The sequence below is a fragment of the Ornithorhynchus anatinus genome, chromosome 14, assembly GCF_004115215.2.
Source record: "Ornithorhynchus anatinus isolate Pmale09 chromosome 14, mOrnAna1.pri.v4, whole genome shotgun sequence".
NCBI classification, from domain to species: domain Eukaryota; kingdom Metazoa; phylum Chordata; class Mammalia; order Monotremata; family Ornithorhynchidae; genus Ornithorhynchus; species Ornithorhynchus anatinus.
The window spans coordinates 4,513,950-4,536,029 of NC_041741.1; the positions used below are offsets into that span (position 1 = coordinate 4,513,950).

Sequence of the window (22,080 nt, forward strand, 5' to 3'; positions counted from 1 at the left end):
TCTCGGCCGCGAAGGGGGCGGGGCCCGGCGGCCGAGGCGGCGGCGGTGGCGCGCGATGGCGCTCGGGGCGCTTCTCCTCCGGGCCGCGGCCGGCGCCGGCGCAAGGGGGCGCTTGACCCCCGGGGTCAACGGGGTCAGCGGGACCGGCCGCGCGACGCCCGCCCGCCTGCAAGGCACCGGCACCAGCAGCAACTGCAGGTGAGTGAGCTGCTCCCCCTCAACAATCTCTGCTGCTCCTTAATAATCGTAGTATTTGTGCAGCGCTTACTAGGTGCCCGACCCTGTCCAAAGCGCTGGGGTGGACACAGGCAAATCGGGTTGGACCCAGTCCCTGGCCCACCTGGGGCTCAAGGGCTCAATCTCCCTTTTGCAGATGGGTTAACCGAGGCCCAGAGGGGTAAAGTGACTTGCCCAAGGTCATACAGCAGACACGTGGCGGGATTAGAACCCATGACCTGCTGACTCCCAAGCCCCGGCACTAGCCACTAGACCCTGCTGCTTCACCTTCACCCCAACGAGCCGCAGGGCGCCGGAGGTGTCGGTGAAACCTCACCTTTGAACTCCCCTGGTAGGGAATTGCCGTGCCCTTGGGCCTAATGGAAGGAGCCCAGGCCTGGGTGTCAGGAGGACCTGGGTTCTAATTCCAGCCCTGACATTAATCATTTAGTAAATGGCATTTAATAATGGTATTAGACTGTAAGCCCGTCAAAGGGCAGGGACTGTCTGTATCTGTTACCGATTTGTATATGCCAAGCGCTTAGTACAGTGCTCTGCACATAGTAAGCCATCAATAAATACTATTGAATGGAGCACCTACTGGGTGCAGAGCAGGGATCTAAGTGCTTGGGGATTAATCAGTCGTATTTATTGAGTGCTTATTATGTATAGAGCCCTGTACTGAGAGTACAGCACAGCAGAGTCGGTTGACATATTTTCTTCCCCACAAAGCTTTCTTAGGCCAGAGCATTTTTTTTTTTAATGGTAGACATTAAGCGCTTACTATGTGCCAGGCACTGTGCTAAGCATCGGAGTAGATACAAGCTAATCAGGCTAGACACGGTCCCTCTCCCACTTGGGGCTCACCGTCTGAATCCCCATTTTATGGTTGAGGTAACTGAGGCACAGAGAAGTCAAGTGATTTGCCCAAGGTCACTTGGTAGACAAAGTTGTGGAACCAGGATTAGAATCCAGGTTCTTCTGCTTGCCAGGCCAGCACTCTGTCCACTAGACCACACATTTAGTTCTGTCATTTTGGCTGGTGCAGGGTCATAAGGCCAAATACCGTGGTCTAGGGCACAATTCTTTTGAATTTCAGAATAGTGCTATTACAGGTTGCAGCAGCTAAAGTATCCACCAGTAAGAATGCGGCATTTGAGTCGGCCAATTTACAATCTGAATTTCTCTCTAAAGCTCATATGATGTGGTCATTGTTGGTGGTGGGATTGTGGGACTCGCTTCCGCCCGAGTCCTCGCTTTGCGACATCCGGCGCTTTCATTTGGAATCCTGGAAAAGGAAAAGGAACTGGGTAAGTGCAGTGTGGGGATCGTGACCCGAGGCTCACCCCGAAGCGGGGTCTCCTTGCCGATACCATTTTCTCCAGGTGGTCTCCAGGTGGATAATGTAATGGGGGTTACCTCACTTGGGTCATGTTTCTGGAAGCTATTGTATTACCCAGTGAAGTCACAGCTGTGAATTCTAGGGTCCCGCTCCCAGTCAACCAATCAATGGTATTTCTTGTGCCCTTACTATGTGCAGAGCACTGTACTAAGCACTTGGAAGAGTACAATACAGCCGAATTAGTGGACACGTCCCCTGCCCATAACGAGCTTACAGTTGAGGGGGAAACGGACATTATATAAATTAATATAAGAGATTCCCCTGAATGTCTTGGTGCAATGCCCACTCTCGTTAACATCATTTCTCTTGTTCTGCAGCTAGTCACCAGACAGGACACAACAGTGGTGTCATTCACAGTGGAATTTATTACAAACCCGGAACTCTGAAAGCCAAACTGTGTGTACAGGGTGCTGCCCTCTGCTATGAGTACTGTGACCGAAAGGGAATTCCATACAAGCAGTGTGGCAAGGTATGGATCGTAATGAATGAATCGATCAGTAAGGTCATCGTGGTAAGGGAATGCATCTGTTTATTGTTATATTGTACTTCCCAAGGACTTAATACAGTGCTCTGCACACAGCAAGTGTTCAATAAATACGATTGGCTGACACCTGCTGTGTGCACAGAATACAGTAGAGTTAGAAGACTTGATCTCTGCCGATGATAGATTATCAATCAATCAGTGATATTTATTGAGGACTTACTGTGTGCAGAGCATTGTATCGAACACTTAAGAGAGTACAGTACCACAGAGATCCCTGCCCACAAGGCGTTTTTGGTCCAGAGAGGGGGATGAGATAGATTGAAGTGGAAGCCTCCACTTTGTATGGGGCAGAATTGTTGAAGAATAGTACATAGAATCGTAAAGAACCCTGTTTCCTTTGTTCCTCCTTCAGCCATTACATTAGTTCCCAAAGCCCTTTGGAAATACGAAGTGGCATATTAGCACTAGCAGTTACACTGACTGTTCCTTTTCTTGATGTAAAGCAAGTGAACAGACTCTTAGGGTGTTGCTACATGGCTGTGGCAGCCATTTGAGTGAAGAAGTTTAAAATAACCCAGCCACCCCTTGCAGAAAACCTGTGCGTAGCCTTGATTAGCCACAGTCCACCCTATGTTCTCTAATTTGGGGTTAAAGACTGTCTTTTTTTCTTGGAGTTCACTTGATTTCTCCAGAGCTCACATTTTTATTATTACAAGGATCGTTATAAGTATTTCCCTCCTGGATTAATAGTCTTTCATTGTATCTTACTCAGTGGAGGGTGGGGATGGAGACAAAGAATGTTGACTCCCCGAGGGACAGGAATTAGGGGAGTCAGATTAGAAACCAGACTTGTGTGGAAAATGGGTTTTGCTTTTTGTTTTTTTCCAACCCACCAGTCTTTGAGGCTTGTCTCGGGTGGGAGCCGTTTTGTGTCCCTGGGTTTGGAGCTCAGCGTTGCACCACTGTTAGCTTCTCGGTGGGTCAAGTGGTGACCTCGGCTCGCTCAGCGGTTTGCTCTGGTTTCCCAAAGCTGATCGTGGCGGCCGAACAAGAGGAACTTCCTCGGCTCAAGGCCCTGTACGAGCGAGGCCTGCAGAACGACGTCCCGGGGCTGAGGCTGATTGGCTCTAAGGAGATTCAGATGAAGGAGCCGTACTGCAGGGTGAGTGACCTTCGCCTGGGCCACCCGGGGTGGCTGGTGTCCTTGGTGAGGCCTTGGCCTGCTTGTTGTCACTGAGCCCTCTTCCCAACCCTCTGTTCCCCCCTTGCCCTGAACATGAAGGGGAGGTTCAGGGAAGACCCTTGGTCAGGCAGATGCTGAGAGATATTGGGGAAGCGGGCATAAAGGGCTTTTTCTTCCAGCTTTTCGCATATGGTAATTGGAGACTGTATGCTCACTGTGGGCAGGAAGTTTGTCCTTTACATTGTAATAGTAATAATTATGGTATTTAAGTGCTTACTATGGGCCGAGCACTGGGGGAGGAGGAGGAACTGTGTGCCAGGCACTGTCCTAAGTGCTGGGAAACGATCTGGGCATGTCACTCCCCTTCTTAAACAACTCCAGTGGTTGCCTATCGACCTCCGCTCCAAACAAAAACTCCTCACTCTAGGCTTCAAGGCTCTCCATCACCTTGCCCCTTCCTACCTCTCCTCCCTTCTCTCTTTCTACCGCCCACCCCGCACGCTCCGCTCCTCTGCCGCCCACCTCCTCACCGCCCCTCGGTCTCGCCTATCCCGCCGTCGACCCCTGGGTCACGTCCTCCCGCGGTCCTGGAACGCCCTCCCTCCTCACCTCCGCCAAACTGATTCTCTTTCCCTCTTCAAAACCTTACTTAAAAATCACCTCCTCCAAGAGGCGTTCCCAGACTGAGCTCCTCTTCCCCCTCTACTCCCTCTGCCATCCCCCCTTTACGTCTCCGCAGCTAAAGCCTCATTTTCCCCTTTTCCCTCTGCTCCTCCACCTCTCCCTTCCCATCCCCACAGCACTGTACTTGTCCGCTCAACTGTATATATTTTCGTTACCCTATTTATTTTGTTAATGAATTGTACATCGCCTTGATTCTATTTAGTTGCCATTGTTTTTACGAGATGTTCTTCCCCTTGACGCTGTTTAGTGCCATTGTTCTTGTCTGTCCGTCTCCCCCGATTAGACTGTAAGCCCGTCAAACGGCAGGGACTGTCTCTATCTGTTGCTGACTTGTTCATCCCAAGCGCTTAGTACAGTGCTCTGCACATAGTAAGCGCTCAATAAATACTATTGAATGGGGTAGATACAAATTAATCAGGTTGGACACAGTCCCTGTCCCACATGGGCTTCACACTCTTATCCCCATTTTACAAAAGGTAACTGAGGCCCAGTGCAGTGACTTGCCCAAGGTCACACGGCAGGCTTGTGACGGAGCTGGAATTAGAACCCAGGTCCTTCTGACTCCCAGGGCCGTGATCTATCCACTAAGCCACTCTGCTTCTCCCCAGCACTTAGGACAGTCCTCTGCACACAATAAGCGCTCAGTAAATACCAGTGATTGATGGAATGTATCACCAGTACAGTGATCCCGAGGACAAGCCATTACTTCTGGGGCTGCTGATTTTCTCACTCATCCAAACATGGGCCCTTTACATTCACCATGATTTCCCAGGGCCCTACATTTGAGTAACCTGAGAAGCAGCGTGGCCTTGGAGTCAGAAGGTACTAATCCTGGCTCTGCCACTTGTCTGCTGTGTGACCTTGGGCAAGTCACTTGAATTTTCTGGGCCTCAGTTACCTCATCTGCAAAATGGAGATTAAGACTGTGAGCCCCATGTGGAACAAGGACTGTATCCAACGTAATTACCTTGTATCTACCCCAGTGCTGTGAACAATGCCCCTGTCCCACATGAGGCTCACAGCATTTATCCCCGTTTGATAGATGAGGCCCAGAGAAGTAGAATGACTTGCCCAGGGTCACACAGCAGACAAGTGGCGGAGCTGGGATCGGAACTCAGGTCCTTCTGACTCCCAGGCCTGTGCTTCATCCACTAGACCACGCTGCTTCTCACAGATCTTGCCCCAGTTTAAACAGGAGGACCCACTCTCTTTTGCTCGCACTTTCTCTTGTTCAAATGACAAAGAACAAAAAAGTTCTTCATCTGCACCCCAGAAATCTTGAGTCAGAGGAGAACTTTGAGCCAAATCAGAATAAGAACGCTACTGTTCCTCTGGGTATCAGGCTAGAGTAGATGGGGGGGTGTCTGGTGGACGGTCTTAGCACAATAACCATCTTTGGGACGTTATTCTTTTGGCTCAGGCATGCCAGAATCCCATGCAGAAAGCCATGTGATGAGGTGACATTTCTTGATAGAGTTGTGGGAACGACGTGGCTATTTTTGAGGAAACAGAAAACTGATTTTTCAACCTAAGGGACTGTAACTCTGATTGTGGATGGACATCTATGCCAGTCTTCAGAGATGTTTTCTTCCTCTCTGGAATTAGAATGCAGTCACAATCTTAGTGAAGTGATGGATAGGTCAGTCCGAAACGCCAGCGCTGGCCTTAATATGCCTTGTGTAAACTGGGTTTCAGAAGCATCTGAGATTTGCCCTTAAAGGGGAGTTCTGTCTGTTCTCTCTCATAAGCAGCACAAGCGAACATTCTGTTTTCTCCTCTCAGATAAATCCATCGTCTCTGTGCATAGAATATTTGTGGCTTGCTCAGGGTCTCCTCAATCAAATCAACAGTATTCAGTGAGCACGTATCGTCTCCCCCTTAAGTACTTGGATTTATTCATTCACTTGTATTTATTGAGCACTTACCGTGTGCAGAGCACTGCACTAAGTGGTTGGGAAGGTATAATGTAACAATAAACAGACACATTCCCTGGCCACAATGAGCTTACAGTCTAGGGGACTTGGATATTCACCCATCTCCCAGCCCCACAGCACTTAGCCTGTCTGTAATGTATTTTAATGTCCAATTTCCCCTCTAGTTTATAAGATCCACATGGATAGGGGTCATTTGTGCCTCCTTTGTTGTACTGTGCTTTCCCAATTGCTTGGTACAGTGCTCTGCACACAGTAAGGGTTCATCAAGAGGACCTAAATTCTAATCCCTGCTCTGCCACATACCTGCTATGTGACCTTGGGTAAATCACTTAACTTCTCTGTGCCTCAGTTCCCTCATCTGTTAAATGGGGATAGGAGTGAGAGCCCGGTATGGGAGAGGAACTCCATCAAAGCCGATTAACTTGTACCTACCTACTCCAGGGCTTAGAACAGTGCTTGGCATATACTAAGCGCTTAACAAATAGCATTATTATTATTAGTAGTAGTAATAATAATAAATACCATTGATTGGTTGGTTATGAAGACCACTGCACTAAGCCTGCAACATGCACCTTCTAGCAGAGGAGTTTATAAATCGAATTCCCACCCCTATCTCTGCAGCCTATTGTATGAGCTGTCTGCAGGAATCAAAAGCGGTACTGTCGTGTCATTCTCCACTCTGGAAGTCCTGATGTGTAGGGTTGAGAAGGGGGCATGTGTTATAAATTATAGATTTCTAGGTTAAGGAACTGATTGCCTTCCCATTCCAACAGTAGACTTTGCTTTGGCTCTAGGGCAATGTGTGTAATTGTTCTTGATGGCAATTCTGGATCAAAATGTTGGAGCCAATGGAGCAAGCATATCTGTTTATATCTGTAATTTATTTATATATATTAATACCTGTCTCTCCCTCTAGACTGTGAGCTCACTGTGGGCAGGGAATGTACCTGTTGTTGTCTTGTACTCTCCCAAGTGCTTGGTAATGTGCTTTGCATACAGTAAGCGCTCAGTAAATTTGGTTGACTCTGTCTTCAGCTGAATTCAGCTTCCCCTGTGTCTACCCCAGCGCTTAGAACAGTGCTCGGCACATAGTAAGCGCTTAACAAATACCAACATTATTATTATTAATTACATTAGGCAGTAGGGAAAGTTGTGTGGCTTAGATTGAACAAATGAATGAATGAATGATTCTGATCCCGGCTCTGCCACTTGTCGACTCTGTGATTTTGGCCAAGTCCCTTCACTTCTCTTTGCCTCAGTTATCTCATCTGTAAAATGGGGATTAAGACTATGAGCCTTTTGTAGTGCAGGGTTGGTGTCCAACCTGATTAGTTTGTATCTACTCAAGTGCTTAGCACAGCACCTGGCACATAGTAAGCACTTAACAAATACCATAAAAACAGTGGGGAGTGGGGAAGGTTGGCTTGTATCTCCAGCCAAGCTTCAACTCTCCAAGCCCACTGTAACCAGAGTTCGTTCGCTCTTTGTTCCTCTGCTGTTTTCCAAAATCTCGTCCAGGGTCTGCTGGCCATCGATTCCCCCTACACTGGCATCGTGAACTATACACAGGTGTCTCTGTCTTATGCCGAAGACTTTCAGGATGCAGGCGGGAATGTTGTGACTGATTTTGAAGTGAAACACATTGAAATGGTCAACGAAAGCGCCGTGGGCAGTATAGAAGGTAAGCACCACCCCTGGCCCTCTCCCCCTCAGTATTTCCAGTGGAGGTGGGGGGATGATTTGGGGACAGCCACCTTGGGGCCCACGGATGTTAGCGGCTCTTGCCTTGCAGTAAAATTGACACTGGAATTTATAAATATCACTACAGGGACCCATCCGGTGTTGATGGGGTTTAGGGAATGTTAGCATGAGAGGCGACTTATCCAGTGCTTAGAACAGTGCCTGGGACATAGTAAGCATTTAACAAATGCCATGATTATTATTACTGGGGTGACCAAAGAAGGGGGCAGCGGCGACAGGAATCCATCCCAGTGGGAGAGGTGACAGGTGAGGGTGAGCCATGGAGGCTGGCCACAAAACCAGCTTAGTAGAGCCAGAGGAAAGGTAGGAAGGCAAGCTCTGCTGCCCCTCCTCCCGACCTCTAATAATAATAATAATAATGTTGGTATTTGTTAAGCGCTTACTATGTGCCGAGCACTGTTCTAAGCGCTGGGGTAGACATAGGGGAATCAGATTGTCCCACGTGGGGCTCACAGTCTTAATCCCCATTTTACAGATGAGGGAACTGAGGCACAGAGAAGTTAAGTGACTTGCCCACAGTCACACAGCCGACAAGTGGCAGAGCTGGGATTCGAACTCATGAGCCCTGACTCCAAAGCCCATGCTCTTTCCACTGAGCCACGTTGGGGTCAGCTACCTCCCTCCCCCAAGCAACAAGAAGCTGATTGGACAGAAACTTCCCTCTAGACCATAAGCTCATTGTGGGCAGGGAATGTGTCTGTTATTTTGTTGTGTTATGCCCTTCCAAGTGCTTAGTACAGTGCCCGCCACAGAGTAAGCGCTCAAAAAAAAATGACTGATTCATTGACTGCACCGAGAAAGGTCCGCAACGGTAGTGTGATTTGCTTAAAAGGCGTTTGATTGCTCTACAAAGTTGTCTGGGCATCCTATCAATTCCACCAATCCCAAGGCAAAGGGGTTGAATTGCGGCCCAACATGTCACCTCCCAACCCCCCACCAATATGATGAAATCTGACTTCAGCCTGGTGCCCAACCCATCCATATTTAGAGCAGCAACAGCAAATGTCATTGACCTCCATTTGCTGGAAATGCTCGTGTCTCATTCTTCCCAAGTTTTCTTTTTCTGATTTTGTTGCAGGAATGAAATATCCGGTTGTTATTAGGAATTCGAAGGTAAGGATTTTAAGCCGAACATTTCATTTCTTAAAGTATCCCCCTGCCCGCCACTATATCTCTCCTCTGCCTTTTCATCTACCCCAGTACCATCGCAAATGATTTAGGGTTCACAAATAGCAATGAACTGAGAGGTAATTCATCCTAAATAAAATGAAACGAATCCAAATTCAGATGATTCTCAAAATAGAAGTTTCAAAATTTTAGTGATGGAATCAAGGTTCTGTTTCTTTTTGTGGCGATTTCTCCCTGTCTCCCTAACGCCGTCCCATTTCCCTTTTGTTTTTGGGCAGGGAGAAGAAGTTCGTTGTCGGTATGTTGTGACTTGTGCGGGACTTCACTCGGACCGCCTCTCCGAACTCAGCGGCTGCAGTCCTGAACCCCGCATCGTGCCTTTCCGGGGAGACTACCTACTTCTCAAGCCAGAAAAATGCTACCTCGTTAAGGGAAACATTTATCCGGTATGAAATCACAGTGTTCTTATCTCATCGGGCAAGCAATCCGGGATATTTATCAAGGGCCTACTTCTTGCTGAGCAGTGTGGTAAGCGCTTAGGAGAGGCCGACACAACAGAGTCGGTATCCATTCATTCAATTCAGTCGTATTTACTGAGCGTTTACTGTGTGCAAAGCACTGTATTAAGTACTTGGGAAAGTACAATGTTACAGTAAACAGGCACATTCGCTGCCCACAATGAGCTTACAGTCTAGAGGTGGAGACAGGCATTAATATGAATAAATAAATTACAAATATGTACATAAGTGCTGTGGGGCTGGGATTGGTAGATACGTTCCCTGCCCACAGGGAGCTTACAGTCCAGAGGAGGAGCATGCACTCTTGGAGGTTCATGAGGTGCCTTCAAACAGCCTTGAGGGAGGGATCAGGATCCCCTGTCAGCTCCCCTCACTGGCCCAGAGGAGGGTCGATCAGAGCTCAGCTGAGGCCACGTCGACCCAGCTGTAATTAATTAATAATGGTATTTGTTAAGCACTTACTATGTGACAGGCACTGTACTAAGCACTGGGCTGGATACAAGCAAATCAGGTTGGACACAGTCCCTGTCCCACGTGGAGCTCACACTCTCAATTCCCATTTCACAGAAGAGGTAACTGAGGTCCAGAGAAGTGAAGTGACTTGCCCAAGTTCATATAGCAGACAAGTGGCAGAGCTCGGATCAGAACTCATGACCTTCTGACTCCCAGGCCTGTGCTCTATCCACTACGTCATGCTGCTTCTCATCTATCTCTTCCCACATTTAGGAGGGCACATTTGTAGGGCTCTTCCACATGAAAGGAGAATAGATTTGAGTGGAACCATTACGGCTCTTTCTGAATTTCCACTCAATCTATCATCAATTAGTGGTATTTATTGAGTGATTTCTGTGTACAGAGCACTGTACTAAGTGCTTACTAGAATTGGTAGAGATGAGCCCTGCTCAGGAGAAACTTAGTCTCCAGGGACCTTGGAGACTCATTTATAATGGTGGTATTTATCTAACACTTTCCGTGTGTTTGATAAGTACCAATGCTTCTCTGCTTCTTGGGAATGCAGTGTGGCCTAGTGGATAGAGCAATGGCCTAGGAATCAAAAGGACCTGGGTTCTAATCCTGGCTCTGCCACTCATCTGCTGTGTGACCTTGGCCAAGTCACTTAACTTCTTTGTGCCTCAGTTACCTCATCTGTCAAACGGGGATTAACTCTGTGAGTCCATGTGGGGCAGGGTCTTTGTCTAACTCAATTAGCTTGTATCTCCCCCAGCGCTTAGAACAACCCTTGACAAATATTATTATCATTATCATGTACTAAGCACTGGAGAGGATACAAGAAAATCAGATCCAACAGCCCCACATAGGTCTCACAGTCGATTTCCGTTAGATAGGGATTAATAAACTGAGAACACAAAGAAAATTAAATGTGTGGAAAGTCACTGTAGTATCCACTGTCAAAAAGTGTTAGTTTGCCAAACGGATATTTTCTTTGGTATTGACCTGACTGCAGCATTGGGTTATCATTAATATTATAATAATAATTATGGTATTTCTTAAGATGAGGGCTCAGCTTAACCTTGTAGGTCCCAGATCCTCGGTTTCCCTTCCTGGGAGTCCATTTCACCCCAAGGATGGATGGGAGTGTGTGGCTCGGGCCTAACGCGGTTCTCGCCTTCAAACGAGAAGGTTACAGAGCCTATGACTTCAGCTTCAGAGACATGGTGGATGCAGTTATTAATAGGTAACGTCTGTGTTTAATCACTTAATAACCGTTGTTGGGTGGGTGCATTTTAATGGGGTCGGGAGGGGGATGTTTGTTTCTTTCCTACTTCTGTTGCCCACTGGGACATTCCAATGGTATTCTGAGATCAGAGCCCCAGTGCTTAGGCAGAGCGAAGATTTGAACCCAGTTTTCCCGATTCCTGTCGTCATGCTTTGGTTCGGTGGAAAGGGCATGGCTGGGAATCAGGAAACCTGGGTTCTAGTCCTGGCTCTTCAAGTAGGAGCTGTTCCATCAGCGGTGACCAAAGACCCACATCGGGTGTTCTGTGAGGTAGACGGCCCAGCACGAATCCAGAAAGACAGTCTGCTAGTGTGGACTGTGAAGACCTCCCCACAGTTACCAGAGCAACTGCCTGCTCTGGTCACGGTGTTAATGGTCTAACCTCGGCACCACGTTCTGGTCACCCTGGCTATAGATGGGTCCGGTCCGTAAAAAACGTCAGGGACCCGTCGTGACATGCTGCATCTGTGGGCGGGAAATGCAGCTGGCGGGGACGAGAGACTGCGAATGGCACTGCGCAAACTCCCGGCACTGGAATCAATGCCGCGGGGCGGGTTCTTCGTTCTGATGTCTCAGAGAGGAGGCTTGTTGTCCTCCTCGAAAGGAGACTCCATCATCAGTACAGAGGCGGATTGAGATCTGTGAAAACGCTTCCTGGAACTAACTCCTTCCCCCTCCATTTATGCCAGCCCACCACTCTCCACCTTCAAAGCTTTAAGGTCATATCTCCTCCAAGAGGCCCTCCCCGATAAAGCCCTCTCTTTCCCTGGCTCGCTTTCCCTTCTGCGTCATCTACTCACTTGGATCTGTGACCTTTGGGTGTTTGATTTTTGCCCCACCCCAACCCCACAACACTTAGGTACATATCTTTAAATCGTATGTTAAATTACTGTTTCCCCCCTTATACTGTAAGTAAGCTCATTGTGGGCAGGGTGCATCCATTAATTCCGTTGTATTGGTCTCTCTCAAGCACTTTAAGGAGTACTCTGCACATAGCTTTCAGGGAATGCAATTGATTAATTGATTGGTCCCTTGCTCTTAGCCACCATGATCTATGAGCAGTGACAAGAGGGAGATGGCATTTGGGTTTGTTTTTGGAGGAGAGATGGTAACCTGAGGGACCCTGAAAGCCTCCAGAGGGCCTACAGGCTGATCTACACCTTGGCCTTGGGTCATTTGCTGTTTATAAAATTACATCATTGGCTTACGAGCCTCCAGACGCATACATCATCCTCTGGGTGTAGGTCCAAATTCTATTTTGGGATGCAATAGTTTTTTTTCCAGGCTGACAATTCTCTGCCACCATCTTGTTTCCCCCGTAACTTTTTGTGTGTGTGTGTGTGTGTGAGGAAATGGGGAATTTATCCCATTGTCAGAAAATAATTTACTTCTGGGATAAAAGCCTTTCCATCTCCTGCATGGAATTATATCATGAAACTGGTGAGTCTATTACTTTTTCGGTGGACTTTCACAAGCATTTGATTTTCTGCATGGAATTATATCATGAAACCAGTGAATTGATTACCTTTTCAGTGTACATATTGACTTTCACGAGCATTTTATTTTCTGCATGGAGTTATATCAGGAAATGAGTCAATGGATTACCTTTTCGATATGCATATTGGCTTTCACGAGCATTTTATTTTGTTTGTTTTCAGTGGCTTGCTCAAGCTGGTGTTCAGAAATTTTTCTTATGGGATGAGTGAAATGTACAAAGCATGTTTCCTTAGTGCACAGCTGAAGCAACTTCAAAGGTTCATCCCGGAAATTACTGTCAGCGATATCCTGAGGTAAGGAAAACATTTTAGAGTGTAGCTCTTACGGTCGATGGTCAGTGTCTGATTAGTTGCTAATTGTTCTCCTATATTGACTCCTGGCCATTCCAAAACTACTACAATCCAGTCCGCCCACTTTGTTCCTCTATCGCCAATTTACTCACTGTACTTCGATCTCATCTATCTCACCGCCAACGCCCTGCCCATGTCCTCCCGCGGCCTGAAACTCCCTCCCCCTTCAAGAATGACAGACCACCACTCTTCCCATCTTCAAAGCATTATTAAAATCACATTTCCTTCAAGAGATCTTCCCCAATTAAGCCCTCTTTTGCCCTGCTCCCTCTCCCTCCTGAATCGCCTATGCACTTGGATCTGTACCCATTGAACATTTGATATTCACCCCACCCACAGTCCAACAGAATTTATGTATATACCCATGACTTATTTATATTAATGCCTGTCTCCCCCTCTAGACTGTAAGCTCCCTGTGGTCAGGGAATGTGTCTACCATCTCTTGTTTGTATTCTCCCAAGTGCTTAGTAAAGTGTTCTCTGCACAATGAGTGCTCAATAAATACCATTGATTTTTTTGATAATATGTAATTGAGATAGGTTGATGCCAATCAGATAGGTTGATGCCCCGATTAGACTGTAAGCCCGTCAAAGAGCAGGGACTGTCTCTGTCTGTTACCGATTTGTACATTCCAAGCGCTTAGTACAGTGCTCTGCACATAGTAAATGCTCAATAAATACTATTGAATGAATCAATCAATCAATCAGTGGTATTTATTGAGTGCTTACTATGTGCAGAGCACCATACTAGGTGCTTGGAAGACTACTATGCAACAGAATTATGCATCTTGGACCCAGATTTCTCCACCGTGGAGAACAATGGCTTAAAAAATGCAGCTACATCATTTTCTTTTTACATTCCTCTCCGTGGATTTACTTCATGTCTGCAACTAAAAGCCAAGGAGAAAGTCATGCCAGCAGACAATTCCGTGTGCAGTTCGCAGCCTGGAGGAGCCAAAGTGTTGTCTGTCTTTTCCTGCAACCCATTGCAAAGAGATTAGAAATTGCTGGCCTCTGATGCAGAACTAAGGGAAACGCATCGAATTCCCCAATAACCACTTGGAAGCCCCGAGCCCAGCTCCAGAAAAATGGATGGAAGCAAAATGTTGCTTTCATCGAGAAGCACCGTGATCTAGTGTATAGAGCGCGGGCCTAGGAGTCAGAAGGACCTGGATTCTAATCCCCTCTCCGTCACTTGTCTGCCGTATGACCTCGGGCAAATGACTTCACTTCTCTGTGCCTCAGTTACCTCACCTGGAAAATGGGGATTAAAACCGCGAGCCCTAGATGGGACAGGGACTGTGTCCAACCCAATTTACTCGTATCCACCCCAGCACTTAGTACAGTCCCTGGCACATAGTAAGCAGTGGAAGGAGCCCGGGCTTGGGAGTAAGAGGTCATGGGTTCGAATCCCGACTCTGCCACTTCTCAGCTGTGTGATTTGGGGCAAGTCACTTAACTTCTCAATGCCTCAGTTCCCTCATCTGTAAAATGGGGATTGACTGTGAGCCTCCTTTGTGGGACAACCTGATTACCCTGTATCTACCCCGGCACTTAGAACAGTGCTCTGGACATAGTAAGCACTTAACAAATATCAACATTATTATTATTATTATTAACAAATCCTACAATTATTATTATCAGGGAACCGGGGATTGTAATAAACCTCAGTGGCTGCATTCCACCACTAGGTGGTGCTTGATTTAATTTTGACATTTCACGTGGAGGCATCTTGGGCACAGTTTATTCAATAGTATTTATTGAGCGCCTACTATGTGCAGAACCCTGTCCTAAGCGCTTGGAATGTACAATTCGGCAACAGAGACAATCCCTACCCAACAAAGAGTTCACATTCTAAACGACTGGCTCACAGTTAACATCAGAAAGTTATTCTGGACAATCGTGATTGGAAATCCTATCAGTAAACCAAGGGAGAGATGTGATAAGAAGAGATTGCAATAAATAGTCTTTCCGTAGCATTTCAGGTCATCACAGGGAAAAAGTTATGGTTTCTTTATTTGGGGGGTTGAAGTGACAGGATTTCTTTGTATTAGTAATGATATTTATTGGGCATCCATTGGGTGCAAAGAATGCCCTGTATTTAGTACTTGGGAAAGTAACAGACATTCGAACCCTGTCCATAAGGAACTTACTTTTTCTCCAAGGAAACAGACATAAAAATGTTTATGTTTTTTGTAAAACATAAAATGTTTTTATAAAAGCACAAAAAATGAGAACAATTGAATCTTTGATTATGCATATAATCAATCATTGGTATTTATTGAGCATTTATTGTGTGCTGTGCATTGAAATAAGCAGTTAGGAGACTACAGCATAAAAGAGTTGGGGTGGACGATCCCTGCCCTCAAGCAGTTTACAGAATAGACAAGTGCACTGCGTGTGGGAAGCGAGAAGGCCAAGTATCTATTCTCTGTTCTAGTAATCAATCAATCAGTGATATTTATTGAGTGCTTACTGTGTGCAGAGCACTGCATTAAGCACTTGGGAGAGTGCAGTATAGCAGAATTGGTAGACACATTCCCTGTCCAAAATGTGATTATAGTCTAGTAAGTCTAGGAGGAGTACTGTTTTTCCCCCCAGTATTGCCAGGGGCCTTTTGAGAGTTTCCTGTTTTGCCCTTTGAGGCCTATATTTAAAAATCCAGGCCCTGGAGGTAGAGATCTGGTTTCTGGAGATCTCTTTCAACCCTTTATCAATCGATCAGATTTATTGAGTGCTTACTGTGTCCAGAGCATGTACTAAGCACTTGGGAGAGTACAGTTCCACAAAGTTAGCAGATATGTTCCCTGCCCATACCAATTCTATGAAGTTAGTGGATGAAAGAAGCCTTCTCTGAAATCTTCTGAAGCCTTAAGTATCTTATTGGCCAGATACAGCTTCCTGTATACACCTATCCCATCTGAATTCAGCCACAAAGCTGCAATTCAGGGAGAAAAAAATAGCAGATTCAAGCTATTGGCTTGCTTTTTTTTTTTTAGTTTTTAGTTTATCTAGTAGTTTTGAGATAGGCTGGAATTAAAAAAACAAAAAACTGTAAACCTTAATCCCCTCCCATGTTCCTTGTCTGTCAGGTAAAACTGCCTCTCCTTTAACCCAAATATAACTTTAAATTGAAGTTATTTTGGGAAATGAAATGCCTTATGTTGGTATTCTGCTCCGATTATGAATCTGAGGTTACATTAGATGAGGATGAGAAATGAAGAGAAGTATTGCATTTGAGAAACTCTTCATTCAAGAGTTGCCTCAGCCTGAACTGAGCGAGATCTTAGGAAAACTTCTTTAATCATTCAGTTGTTTTCAGTTTGGGTCATGGCAAACAAAAGTGAAAGATCTACTAGAGAAATTACCATTGTTTTCAAGAGAGAGATTTCCTAATGCAAAAATATTATTTACTGTAAGCAGTATAAACCGGTTCCCACATTGTGCACAAACTGTTTTCATTAACTTTAAATGTAATCTGTGCCAATCAGCCCAAGGCAGGGGAGTGCAAAATAATCTGGCTGGCTCTAGGTTCATTTCACATTTTTTTCCTGCAAATTTTAGAAGGTAGGGCTTCAAACAAGCTATTAGTAAATGTGGAGAATAAACACTCTGATTGCTTTTTGTCCTCTGAGAAAGGCTGATTTGGAGGAAATTCTGGATGTGTGGTTTGCTTTTTTATTTTTTATTTTTTGTTTTTTCAAACATCAGCAGGTTTCCCTTTGGGTTTTTTTTCCCCCTTAAGTGTGGTCTCAGGCTTACAAAATCTTTCTACCCTTTGTTCTCGAAGTGGGGTTGAGCAGGGACATGAGCAACTGATAGGCAACTGAGGAGGATAAGTGGAGCATAATAGGCCTTATTCACAGGGAAAAGGCAGAAAAAACAGGCCCTGTCCTTCCTCCCGGAAGATGGAAAGCTGAAGGGAACTGAGCCTGCCTGAAACCATGGCCAGACCATGTGGGGAGGAGCGCCTTGATCTGTCTCATCTGAATTCTTCACTCTGAAGAAGACCCCGGAGATAGTCACCCCCGCCTCCGGCTCTGCCACTTGTCTGCTGTGTGACCTTGGGCAAGTCATTTGACTGCTCTGTGTCTCAGTTAGCTCATCTGTAAAATGGCGATTATGACTGTGAGCCCCGTGTGGGACAGGAACTGTGTCCGACCTGACTAACCTGTACCTACCCCAGTGCTTAGAACAGTGCTTGGCTTATAGTAAGTGCATAACAAGTACCATAATTATTATTACTAGGCTTTTGTTTCAGGTTCTTTCTCCCCACCCAAAACTGTAAGGTCCTTGTGGGCAAGGGATTGGATTTTGTGAATTTAGTGCTTAGTACAGTGCTCTGCACACAGGTGCTCAGTAAATACCACTAATTAATTGCAGGAGTGCCTCAGAGAGAGACTAGGCAGGCTTATGCATGGCTGCCCAATGATAATGATAATAATGATAGTATTGGTTAAATAGTGGTATTTGTTATTAAGCCCTTACTACGTGCCAAGCTCAGAGCCATATGCTGGGGTAGATATAAGATTACTATATTGGACATAGACCTGTCTCTCAAGGGCTCACAATTTAACAGGGAGGAAGGGTACGCTTGATTGATTGGAGAGCGGGGATTTTATCCCCGTTTTACAGAAGAGGAAACTGAAGACACTTTCCCCCTCAACCAGCTTATCCTCAGCAGTATGTATTTAAACCCATCCTCAGCGATTAGGTATATGTCTATTCATCTGCTCAGTTAATTATTTATAATGACATTTTCTTCTTGGCATTTTTGTTCCACCCCCTATCTGATCCTTGTTCTTCTTCCTGCTCCCACAATTTGTGAATAATTTTGCGCCTTTACCTTCCTCGTTAGATTGTGAGCTTCTCATGAGCAAGGTGTATGTGTTGGGCTTCTGCCGTGCTGTCCCAATGCTTAGTACAGTGCAGTGCTCTCAGGAGGCACTCAGGCGATCAATCATATTTATTGAGCACTTTCTGTGTGCAGAGCGCTATATTAAACACTTGGCTACCATTCCTACAGCTGAAAAACAAACCACCAGAGCCAACGTGTCTACCAACTCTGTTATATTGCTATGTTGCACTCTCCCAAGTGCTTAGTACAGTGCTCTGCAGTGCACACGGAAACTGCTCATCAATACGATCGATTGACTGACAAGAAGGGCCCAAATGAGCTGCCAATAATTCAGCCACTCCTGTGTAACACGCTGTTGAGTGTCTGTTTTTGTCAGAGCGAGAGTGAGTTATATGCGTTCCTCTATTCTACTCCAAGGGGGTCAGTACATTTTATACTTGTTTCCTGTGGTGGACTTCATCCTTGGCATATTTTGACTCTCTCTTTCCACTAGTGTCCAGAAATTAAAAACTAGAAATTTCCACTAGTATCCTGGAGATCACGGGTTTGGGTGGATATAACATATAATCAATCAGTCAATCAAAGATATTTATATTTGAGCACCTACTGTGTGCAGAGCACTGTGCAGAGAGTTGGGAAGAGTGTAATAAAATGAATAGATATGAGCCCTGCCCTCAAGGATCTTACAATCTAGCAGGGGAGACAAGGCAGTAATATGAATTACAGCCAGGAGGAAGCCCTTCTGTACAAAGATATGTATAAAGCTGCAATGGGGGAGTGTGAGACACAAAACCTTAGTTGGTGTGGAACTTCTGGGGTGCCGCTTGACACTGAAGAGTTGACTTCTCTGCTTTTGTCTCTTTAGAGGTCCATCGGGAGTAAGAGCACAGGCCCTGGACAGCGATGGGAATCTGGTAGATGACTTTGTGTTCGACGGAGGTGTTGGGGCTATAGGAAGTCGAATCCTTCACGTGCGAAACGCCCCTTCGCCGGCTGCCACCTCTTCCCTCTCCATTGCAGAAATGATTGCAGATGAAGTGGAGCAAAGATTTGATTTATAAGTAGCGAAGGGAGAGGTGTGTGTTTGGTGCCCCCGGGGTGATTCAGCAATGTGACTGCATTAATTGCATTCTGCAGCTTGTGTTTAAGAAAATAATTTGAGAATCTCATTATTAGGTCAGAGATGAGCTCTGAAATGTAAATGGCATGACAATTATTTTTCAAGTCAGAACCTGTGCTCTTTTCACCTTTTGGGTTGAAGAAATGTCTCAGCCTCCTTGACCAAACGTGATTCTAACTGGCCTGACATACTCCTGCTAGTGGATAGGAGGATAAGAGGGACAGGGACTCTGTCCAACCTGATTTACTTGTATCCACACCAGCACTTAGTACAGTGCTTGGCACAAAGTAAACACTAAAAAACACCACAATCATTATTATTATTATTAGTTTCCCTTATTTATTTTTTCACATTTGTCCCTGCCCTTTCTCTTGTTGCCTCTCACTGTGAGAAATTCTTGGTTCTAGTAGAAACGCTGTTGTCTGAAGGGTTAGGTTTTTCTAATACTACCTACCAGTGGGGTTTGGGGCCAAGGTTGTCATTCTTAACCGACAGTATCTACTGAGCACTTTACTCTGCGCAGTGTTTGGGAGAGTGCTGTAGCGTTAGTAGACGTGATCCCTATCTTCAAGGAGTTTCCAATCCAGCAGAATGACAGGCACTAAAATTCCTTACAGGTAGGAGGAAGCAATAGAGTATAAAGCTATGTACATATGTGCTACTGGGGGTGGGGGACTTTCACAATCCCAGTGTGTAGTTACCATGGACGTGCTGAAGTAGCAGCTGGGGAGGGCGTGGGGTGAGGAGCTAAGATTAACCAGGGAAGGCTCCTGTAGGAGACATGATTTTCAGAAGGACTTTAGGCCACAAAGTCATTTGGTACTCAATTTCCAAAAACAGGATTAAGGATTAAATCCTTTCCCCCTTTCAGATTAAAAAAAAGAACATACTCCTGGGATCTCAAAGCTTCAAATGTGAGATTACCGACAAATTCTCTTTCCATTTTCAGTCCCTGATTTGGTGTTTGAGGAGCGATGGAAAGGACAGCGCAACCCATCAGCCCTCACATGAGGAACAGCAGCGATGTTTGCAGCCAGAGAATGCATCTCACAAGACAAAAAGATGGCCAGTGGCTTTTCTTGGGCAGTTGAGGCAAAGTTAATCTTACCCAATTTGAAAGTAACAGGTGGAAGCCGCCTCAGAAATGACTTTGTATCCGATGCAAGAAGCAAGGGAGTTGGCCAACTGCTTGGTAACTATCTCAATTCCAGTACTACCTCAGGATCCACAGTCAGGTGAGCTCGAGTGGCTGTACCAATTTTTCCACCTTCAGGAGGTGCGAGAATTGAACTTGGGGATGAGTGTACAGGTCTTAAAGTGACAGAAATGCTTTGCAAGTCTTAAATTTTGAATTAAAAATAAGAAATTTTTAATAGGGTTTCTCTTGATCGTTCAGGTTCTGAATGCATATGATTTCTCGTGGACTTCGAAAACGTTGGCTTAAGAAAGTCAACCCACGTGAGCCTGGTTTAATTTGTTAATGCTGTAAACGTTTCTGAGACTTTTTTTTCTTTTGTGCCTTTCAGCAAATACACAAACGTCAGGCAGATTCACTTTGCCCGTAAAATAGTTTTTAGCATCGGAAGTGCCCCAAGTTAAAATGAGGCCGTAATGTCTTGGGGCCTTGAACCGGGGAGAATTGCAGATGTGTGTAATATAGCATCCACCACTAATGGCAGAAAATGACTTAAAATTTCAGGAAATGGGGAAGTTGAGCTTTTTAAATGGAAATGTGCCAGACTGCCTGAAAGCTAAGAAACCTTTACCAAGAGGTTGGCCTACTCTTGGTCTGTGATATTAGGTTAATTATATTTTCTTATGTGAGTATTAGAGGGGACACACACTATAACCTTTCCCATATCAATTGTTTACATTCACAGTCCCAAGTCCCCGGAGAGATTAAATGTCTACCTGACTCTTCTGGGGAAGGAACCAAAATGTCTTCAGAGGAGAAATAAAATACACCAGGCATAAATGTGGTTCCACCAGTAATATTTATTTGAACCTCTACTGTATGCACAGCATTGTATTAAGTGCTTGGGAGGGTACAGTCGAGTTAGTAGATGTCATCTGTCTAGTTTGTCCAAAGGATACTGCACTGATACACAAATCCAAGGTCACAGCGGCGGAGTAGGATGACTCCCAGACCCGGGCTCTATCAACTAGACCACGCTTATGTGCGTGATCTTCTACTCTGCCTATCTGTCATTTATTTTAATGTCTGTCTCCCTTCCTAGACTGTAAACTCCTTGAAGGGAGGGACTGAATCTCCCAACTCTATTGACCTAAGCATTAGGACAGTACTCTGCACACAGTAAGGACTCAGTAAATGCCATTCATTGTTATTTGATGCCAATAAATAATATAAAGACCTGTTTAAAGAATACTTTAATTTTCCAACATAAAAAAGATAAAATATTAACTATTTACATTGTTGTAGAACAATAATGTATGATTTTATAAGAAGTTTTTTTTTTACTTCTGGAATTAAATCTTTTATTGCAGAATATAATTGCGATTTTTAAATTACCCAGGTTTTAATCTCTAATTCGTATTTAAAAAATATGTTCTATTTGTCTTCAACTTTAAATGTTTGGATTATGTTTATTTTGCGTCAGGAGAGGGATTAATTGATCATAAATGGCATGATTCATTTGATACTTTGTATTTAACCATCTATAAAGTCCATCGGGCAAGGACCGTCTTCTCTGGGCACCAGGAGGTGTGGTTTTGTTGAGTAATAAATGCTAAAAAGCAGCCGGCCATCTTTCCTTCCTCTAGACTATAAGCTCATTGTCGGCAGGGAACGTGTCAACTATTTACATTATTGTCGAAAAGATAATTTATATGATTTAATCAGAAATTGTTTTTCTACTTGTGAAATTAAATCTTTTACTGCAGAATTTAATTGCAATTTTTAAATTACCCAGGCTTTAGTCTGTAATTCATATTTCAAAAATATATTCTATTTGTCTTCAACTTCAAATGCCATTTGGATTATGTTTATTTTGCATCAGGAAAGCCGACCAGCTTTCCTTTCTCTATACTATAAGCTCGTTGTGAGCAGGAAACGTGTCAACCAACTCTGTTATGTCATCTTCTCCCAAGTGCTTAGTAATGGTAATAATAATAATAGCAGCATTTGTTAAGCACTTACTATATCTAATATTCATTCTATTCATGTCTATTCAGGTCTCATATGGGGCTC

The 22,080-nt window shown here is 45.0% G+C and overlaps 1 protein-coding gene across 1 annotated transcript; it reads left to right on the forward strand.

Annotated features, from left to right (window-relative positions):
- Positions 1-55: 55 nt before the first annotated feature.
- On the forward strand, positions 56-21,863 carry L2HGDH (L-2-hydroxyglutarate dehydrogenase). The gene is made up of 11 exons (XM_029079280.2): positions 56-198; positions 1,411-1,526; positions 1,936-2,087; positions 3,133-3,264; positions 7,422-7,584; positions 8,743-8,777; positions 9,071-9,238; positions 10,849-11,006; positions 12,707-12,838; positions 18,618-18,828; positions 19,822-21,863. Exons 1-10 carry the CDS (start codon positions 56-58, stop codon positions 18,811-18,813), a joined length of 1,395 nt encoding a protein of 464 aa, XP_028935113.1. The 3' UTR covers positions 18,814-18,828; positions 19,822-21,863.
- The last annotated feature ends 217 nt before the right edge of the window (positions 21,864-22,080 follow it).

Coding starts and splice junctions, on each gene's coding strand:
- L2HGDH (XM_029079280.2), top strand. CDS start 56: ATGGCGCTCGGGGCGCTTCTCCTCCGGGCCGCGGCCGGCGCCGGCGCA. Junction 1,527..1,935: donor GGAAAAGGAAAAGGAACTGG/GTAAGTGCAGTG, acceptor CTTGTTCTGCAG/CTAGTCACCAGACAGGACAC. Junction 8,778..9,070: donor TTGTTATTAGGAATTCGAAG/GTAAGGATTTTA, acceptor GTTTTTGGGCAG/GGAGAAGAAGTTCGTTGTCG.